Genomic DNA, 8,064 nt, shown 5'->3' with positions numbered 1-8,064 from the left:
GAAGGAGGAAAGGATAGGAGAAGGGCCGTTCCGAGAACGAATCTTATCCGTTTAGGATAAAATCCCGGACGGGAATCGTACCCGCGACCCGGCGCTTACAAGACAGAAATAGAATAGAATATATCTTGTTTACACTGTCAGAATAACTAAATGGTACTTTTTGTTTCCCTACTTTCTACAGCTACAGATTTTTTTTTTCAGAGGTTCGGTCCTATGGGAGTACCAGAACAGCCTAAAAAAGGTCATATAAGAGTAGCAATTTAAGTAATGGGAAGGGCCATTTTCCAAAAGTTCCTTGTGAGACATAATGTAATGTAATCGGGTCAAATTTTCGATTGTCAGTTTTTAGTGTCAAAACACGTTTTGAGGTCCCTAGAGCCTAAATCCAAAGTTTCAGTCATTGGTTCAGGAGACATAATATCCATTTGAAGATTTTTTCGTCTCTAAAATGTTCAAAAATGGACTTTTACCCCAAAGACCTCATTTCAGCATCTAGACTTTTAAAATCTATAGAGAATGAGTACATCCTGTATTTGGCTCTACTAACGCATATCGGTAACGGTGCTAGTATATATTTTAGTTATCATTTGCCACACCGCTTGTAACTAGATATTTCCAATTTTCTACTGGACTGTGGAAACTGAGGGAGTTTTCGGTCTTCTTTCGCGCCATTAGCAAACAGGGTACCTCTAGAGTCTAGAGTCTCAGTGAATAAAAAGTTAAGGTATGTTTTGGAGATGGCTTTTTCTCAAGGAATACCATATTTTTTCCACCATAAAATTTCTCGTCATCAAAGGTATCCTGCGAGTTAAAAATCGCATTTTTTAAAGTTAAAGCTTGCATTTTGGCACTTGGCTCATTTGGGATTACCAGAATTCAGCTGTATAAGAAAGAAAGAAAGAAAGAAAAAAAAAGAGGTTTGATAGGCAGAACTGTAATTGCGGAGGTCTTATCGTCCTGAAAGCGAAGAGAAGAAGGAAAGGATAGGAGAAAGCCAGCCGTTCCGAGAACGAACCTTATCTGTTTAGGATAAAATCCCGGACGGGAATCGAACCCGCGACCTATGACCTATCGCTTACAAGACAGACTTTTTACTTTCCTTATGCAGTTTTTAGTGTCAAAACACGTTTTGAGGTTCCTAGAGCCTAAATCCAAAGTTTCAGCCATTGGTCCGTGTGTGTGTGTGTCTGTCTGTCTGTAAACAAAATATCTCGAGAACAGTAAGAGCTAGAGACTTGAAATTTGGTTTGTAGCTGTCAAATGTGACACGAAACTTTTGGTTAAAAAAGGTGAATCCATGTCGACATCAACTATGTGTGGACACAGCTTTACCCTCCTACCTAGCTATAACTAGACTGACTCAAAACAGCTTGCATTTTGGCACTTGGCTCATTTGGATTACCAGAATTCAGCTGTATAACCAGGGTCCAGGTGTCGGCATACTGGTTTTCGACACGAGGAAACTTCGCTCTAGCTAGATGTTGCAATGCAGACCCTAGTCCTCAGCATGTGGCTCAGGGCCGTACCCAGGATTTTGTCGAGGGGGGGGCCTCGAGAGTACATATGGGTGTTGCCCATATGTGAGTTTCATGTACCAGGTTGGACACGTCTAACACTCATATATGAGTGACGTGGCGCTCAACGTGTTAAAAAAGAAGAAACGAGCATGGAAAAAGGGGAAATCGTCTCAGCTAGTTTCTGAAAGGAAAACACGACTAGTGATGTCTTTGGAAATTTTATTCATTTACAACAGGGTAAGTGGGGGTAAGAAACGGCCGTCCATTAGTCAACTCTATGGTGAAATACCTTACAATGGGGTAAGAAACGGCCCGCTCTAGGTGTGCCGCGAGATTTGGGATTTTCCCTTAGATAAAGATCACAAACCTGGTGAGACAAAGAAAGATCGCTAGTTTTTCTCTCACACTCACTTTCAACTTCCCCCCAGGACATCCTCTCATCATTTACAACAGTGCTTCTCAAACTGTGTGTCGCAAGGTCGCTCTAGGTGTGCCGCGAGGTTTGGGATTTTCCCTTAGATAAAGATCTCAAACCTGATGAGACAAAGAAAGATCGCTAGTTTTTCTCTAACTCACTTTCAACTTCCCCCCAGGACATCCTCTCCAACCGTGCGATCCAGCGCGCACCGGACGGTACCTCCATAGCCGACGCCACCGGCGGGGCCGGATCCAACACACACGGTGTTAAGCTAGGCTGGATTGTCGGCGTGCTCATTCCATGCCTGCTCAACATTTGGGGAGTCATGCTATTCCTCCGAATGGCTTGGGTCGTGGGGGAAGCGGGTATTGGACACTCCCTGGTGATCATAGGCATCTCCTATGTGGTGTGTATTATCACCACACTGTCCCTGTCTGCCATCACCACTAACGGCGAGGTGAAAGGAGGTGAGTGCATGTCATATTCACAGAAATCACAAATTTATATCAACAGAGGTGACGTCTTAAGCTGTGTCGTGGTGTGTATTATCACCACACTGTCCCTGTCTGCCATCACCACTAACGGCGAGGTGAAAGGAGGTGAGTGCATGTCATATTCACAGAGATCTCAAATTAATATCAACAGAGGTGACGTCTTAAGCTGTGTTCACACATAGTCGACTGAACCGTCCACACTGCCTCAACAACATAGATTCACCTCGTCGATCGACAGCCGGTCGACTATGTTTAGACACACCTTTACGACGACACCTTTACCAATCGAGAATTTTTCTTTTAGGCCCCAATACACTGAACCTTCTATCCGAAGTCAAGGTAGAAGACAAACAATAACATCGTATCAGCTTGTAGCTCGAAACGTGTGTACCCAGCTTTAGAATAAAATGGAATGTAAAGCTTGGTCCACACATAGTTGACGCCGTCATTCAACATCGACTGAAACCCTCCACACTGCCTCGACAACATAATGGGGGAGATGCAATTGGGAAAATATTTTTAATAAAAGGTCGATTCCTACGTAAATAGTTGTGAAAAACCCAAATCTGAGATCAAAACTCCGAAAAAGTAACTTTAAAAGGTCGAAAATACAATTTTCAAGATTTAAAAAATACCGGTAAATCGTGAACTTTGACGTCACGGCATACGCTCCCGTACACGATGACGTCACATCAAATTTCTCTTGAAATCACCAAAGGCAAAGGATGTTCATAATATTTTAATATTTATTTCGGAAACTCACAGACCATTCCTCTAAAATACAGAACGCGACGTAAAAAAAATGCAAATGGAGCAGTTGCAAATGGGTAAAAATTAGTAAAAAATAGTCGATTCCTACGTAAAAGTAGTGAAAAATCCAAATCTGAGGTCAAAAATTCGAAAAAATAATTGTAAAAGGTCGAAAATTCAATTTTCATTTTCCGTTCTAATGAAAGAGTTCAAAGATGTGTGGCGTCAGACTTTAGGCAGTTGCCTCGCTAGGTAGCGCCAGTATGCAAGCGAGCTTGCGGAGGAGCAAAAAGAAATGCGCAGAAACGTATGCGCACAAGCTCATTAATGTGTTTTTATCATTTGCCACACCGCTTGTAACTAGATATTTCCAATTTTCTACTGGACTGTGGAAACTGAGGGAGTTTTCGGTCTTCTTTCGGGCCATTAGCAAACAGGGTACCTCTAGAGTCTCAGTGAATAAAAAGTTAAGGTATATGTTTTGGAGATGGCTTTTTCTCAAGGAATACCTACCAGAAACGGCCGTCCATTAGTCAACTCTATGGCGAAATACCTTACAATGGGGTAAGTGGGGGTAAGAAACGGCCGTCCATTAGTCAACTGTATGGTGAAATACCTTACAATGGGGTAAGTGGGGGTAAGAAACGGCCGTCCATTAGTCAACTCTATGGCGAAATACCTTACAATGGGGTAAGTGGGGGTAAGAAACGGCCGTCCATTAGTCAACTCTATGATGAAATACCTTACAATGGGGTAAGTGGGGGTAAAAGAAAGGTATCCAATGTTGCCAAGCGTACTATTCTAGTGTTACCAGTAATTCTCAAAATTGAAAAGCACATGGTGCCCCACCGCACATATGGTGCCCCAGGTTGCCCTACCTTATTTTTTCCACCATGAAATTTCTCGTCATCAAAGGTAGCCTGCGAGTTAAAAAGAAAGAAAGAAAGAAAGAAAAAAAGAGGTCTTATCGTCCTGAAAGCGAAGAGAAGAAGGAAAGGATAGGAGAAGGGCCGTTCCGAGAACGAATCTTATCCGTTTAGGATAAAATCCCAGGCTTTTTAAGTTGTGTCGATTCACAGTCGACGGCCGTTGATAGACGAGGTGAATCCATGTACATAGGTATGCTGTCTAGGCAATGTACGGTTTCAGTCGACATCAACTATGTGTGGACACAGCTTTACCCTCCTACCTAGCTAACCAGACTGACTAAAAACAGCTTGCATTTTGGCACTTGGCTCATTTGGGATTACCAGAATTCAGCCTTATAACCAGGGTCCAGGTGTCGGCATACTGGTTTTCGACACGAGAAAACTTCGCTCTAGATGAGAGCCCGTTCTCCCTTTTCTCCTTTTTTTCTCTCTCTCTCTCTCTCTCTCTCTCTCTCTCTCTCTCTCTCTCTCTCTTTTCTTTTTCTCTTTTGACGAGAAAACGGATCGACCGATTTTGATGAAATATTTTGTGGCTGTGAAGAAGAGTAGGTACCAAAGGTGATATAGGCTACTTAAATTTGTCACATTCCATCCTAATTTAAAATAGCGGCGCTTCAAAGTTATGTTATGTTTGTGTTAATTAATAACACTTAATTATACTTAGGTATGTAGTAGAGTGATAATAATAATTAATATTAGGAGTCGATATCTGATATCGATAGGTATCGATATCTGATATCGATCTTTATTGTGAAAATCGATATGTTGAGTATATCTACGTCAGGTCGTAATTTATCACCTCATACCGCCTGGTAAACAATTCAGACCTATACCTACTTACGTACCTATGTAATGTAACCTAGTAAGTTATAGGTAGGTGCTTCATGTGTATTTTTCTTAGAAGCCTGGCAGGTGATTTGGTTTAGGAAAATTACATACAATTGGTTCAGTGAACCAACTGTAAAACAAGTTCGTCAGGAGCCCTCAAAATCGGGCCCAAAATCCAAATCACGGACAAAAAAAATTTCCGAAGGGCCCCCAAAAACGGGCCCAAAAACCAAAACAGAAAAAAAAAAAAAAAAAAAAAAAAAAAAAAAAAAAATGAGGCCTAAGGTTCCAATATTCTTCATCACATTTTTCTGCCGATGTGGGGTCGTCTCGTTACCAAGGTTCCAATCCTATTTGGATTGATTTGATAGAGGGAACTGTAACTGCTAAGGTCTTATCATCCCTGTCTTCCTTTTTCGAAAGCGAAAAAGGAAGACAGGATAGGAGAAAACCAGCCGTTCCGAGAACGAACCTTACCTGTATTGTTTAGGATAAAATCCGCCCCGGCCGAGAATCAAATCCACAACCTAGCGCTTACAAGACAGGCGCCTTACCCTCCAAGATAACTAGGCTGAGACTAGGCTGACTGCTTTCAGCCTGAGGTATTCTCAGCCTCCCAACCCCACTACCTCAACCCCAATGAGTTATCAAATCGGGAGAAAAAATGACTAGAATTGAGATGATTGAACTAGTGTAACTAGTGGAAGTGAAATATTTAGTTGATCTTTGGTATTTGTTGGTCTTGAATTTTGGTCTCAGTCCTCACCGAGAACGAACCTTACCTGTATTGTTTAGGATAAAATCCGCCCCGGCCGAGAATCAAATCCACAACCTAGCGCTTACAAGACAGGCGCGTTACCCTCCAAGATAACTAGGCTGACTAGGCTCACTAGAGGCTGACTGCTTTCAGCCTGAGCTATTCTCAGCCTCCCAACCCCACTACCTCAACCCCAATGAGTAATCAAATCGCGAGAAAAAATGACTAGAATTGAGATGATTGAACTAGTGTAACTAGTGGAAGTGAACTATTTAGTTGATCTTTGGTATTTGTTGGTCTTGAATTTTGGTCTCAGTCCTCAGTTAATAGTCAACTCAGTGTTTGCTAAACCTTTCCGGACACAAGATCGCTGGATTTTGCGAATACTCGGTTGATTTCTTTCGGACAAAATTCATAAACTTGGTTCATTTTATTTTCAACAAAACAGGTGGGTACCTACCTACCTACCTACTTGGTACTTGGTTTATTGTGTATTTTTGAACTCATTATTTTTTTTATTAATACCTAGAGTACCTACCTACCTACCTACATAAGTACTACTCCACAAGTTTTGATTATAACAATTTTATTATAACTTGAAGTTTTTGTTTTCTGTAAGCAGATAGGTACCTAGATAAATACCTACTTAGGTTTAATTTAATATGAAATACCTGGCCAATTTTTATTCGGGATCTGGGATAAGAAGAAGAAGAAGAAGAAATCTTGGTTCATTTTATTTTCAACAAAACAGGTGGGTACCTACCTACTTGGTTTATTGTGTATTTTTGAACTCATTATTTTTTATTATTAATAGAGTACCTACTTACCTATACCTACCTAAGTACCTACTACTCCACAAGTTTTGATTTATAACAATTTTATTATAACTTGAAGTTTTTGTTTTCTGTAAGCAGATAGATACCTAGATAAGTACCTACATAGGTTTAATAGGTTTAATTTAATATGAAATACGTGGCCAATTTTTATTCGGGATCTGGGATAAGAAGAAGAAGAAGAAGAAGAAGAGAAGAAGAAGAAAAAAAAAATACCCACCAATTTTCGTTATAAATTAATTTTATTTTCAGGACGGTATCGAGCATGAAGCGACTATCCACCGGCCAAGGCGACTAAACCCATTCCCGCCCGTGCCTCAATCAGAAAAAACAAATGAGGTCCCCTCTATGAGCCCTGTGACACGCCACCACATCAATCGACAGCTAAGACTACCTACCGCCGAGAAACTACAGCTACAAATGAGGTTCCCCTCTATGAGCCCTGTGACACGCCACACATCAATCGACAGCTAAGACTACCTACCGCCGAGAAACTACAGCTATAACAAATGAGGTTCCCCTCTATGAGCCCTGTGACACGCCACACATCAATCGACAGCTAAGACTACCTACCGCCGAGAAACTACAGCTATACCTTATTTTCAGGACGGTATCGAGCATGAAGCGACTATCCACCGGCCAAGGCGACTAAACCCATTCCCGCCCGTGCCTCAATCAGAAAAACAAATGAGGTCCCCTCTATGAGCCCTGTGACACGCCACACATCAATCGACAGCTAAGATTACCTACCGCCGAGAAACTAGAGCTATAAGACAAACGTCCAAAGAACGACAAATTTTGGTGACAATCTATTATCTACTTGACGGTCAAAGGCAGAAGCGGACGTCATAGATAACTCAAAGTCAATAGTCAAAGGTGTTACAATCTTTCTGGACGTCCGAGCATTTCAGGCGGGAATTCCCCAGTGTTGCCAACTCGATTAGGACGGCACTCGGACACGTCACAGCCGAAACACCCATGGCACATTTCAACAGGTAAATATTTCAGTCGATTCTAGAGAAAAACAAGCAGGGTCCGTCCCTCCGGGAATTTTTTAGCCCGTAGTTTATTCGATCGTGGTTAAGGAAAATCAGTACCTATGTACCTACCTACCTAATTTGTCAGTGTTGCCAACTCGATTAGGACGGCACTCGGACACGTCACAGCCGAAACACCCATGGCACATTTCAACAGGTAAATATTTCAGTCGGTTCTTGAGAAAAACAAGCAGGGCCCGTCCCTCCGGGAATTTTTTAGCCCGTAGTTTATTCGATCGTGGTTAAGGAAAATCAGTACCTATGTACCTACCTACCTAATTTGTTTAATATTCAGTGATATGATTTTTGAATTTACTTTGATGTAAGTAATGATTTAAAATCAAGGCTAGAGCCCGTTCTCCTTTTTCTCCCTAATTTGTTTAATATTCAGTGATATGATTTTTGAATTTACTTTGATGTAAGTAATGATTTAAAATCAAGGCTAGAGCCCGTTCTCCCTTTTCTCCTTTTTCTCTCTCTCTGTCTCTCTTTTCTTTTTCT

At 41.4% G+C, this 8,064-nt stretch overlaps 1 protein-coding gene and 1 long non-coding RNA gene across 2 annotated transcripts in view; both read left to right on the top strand.

Moving 5' to 3' along the window:
• The first annotated feature begins 458 nt into the window (after nt 1-458).
• The window catches only part of LOC103517981 (bumetanide-sensitive sodium-(potassium)-chloride cotransporter), a 37,609-nt gene continuing 30,003 nt past the window's right edge, over nt 459-8,064 (top strand). Inside the window, exons 1-5 of the mRNA XM_026829892.1 lie at nt 459-563; nt 1,432-1,580; nt 1,754-1,817; nt 2,111-2,534; nt 3,667-3,869. Coding sequence (XP_026685693.1) covers nt 459-563; nt 1,432-1,580; nt 1,754-1,817; nt 2,111-2,534; nt 3,667-3,869 — 945 coding nt within the window. The remainder of the gene's footprint in view (nt 564-1,431; nt 1,581-1,753; nt 1,818-2,110; nt 2,535-3,666; nt 3,870-8,064) is intronic.
• LOC113471036 lies at nt 5,926-6,934 on the top strand. Its single transcript, XR_003393884.1, has 2 exons — nt 5,926-6,141; nt 6,779-6,934. It is a non-coding gene; the product is annotated as an uncharacterized LOC113471036 (long non-coding RNA).

Source organism: Diaphorina citri, unplaced genomic scaffold (assembly GCF_000475195.1).
Source record: "Diaphorina citri unplaced genomic scaffold, Diaci psyllid genome assembly version 1.1 scaffold2026, whole genome shotgun sequence".
NCBI lineage: Eukaryota > Metazoa > Arthropoda > Insecta > Hemiptera > Psyllidae > Diaphorina > Diaphorina citri.
Note: the sequence above shows the minus strand (reverse complement) of the source record. Positions and strands in the feature narration are given on the sequence as shown.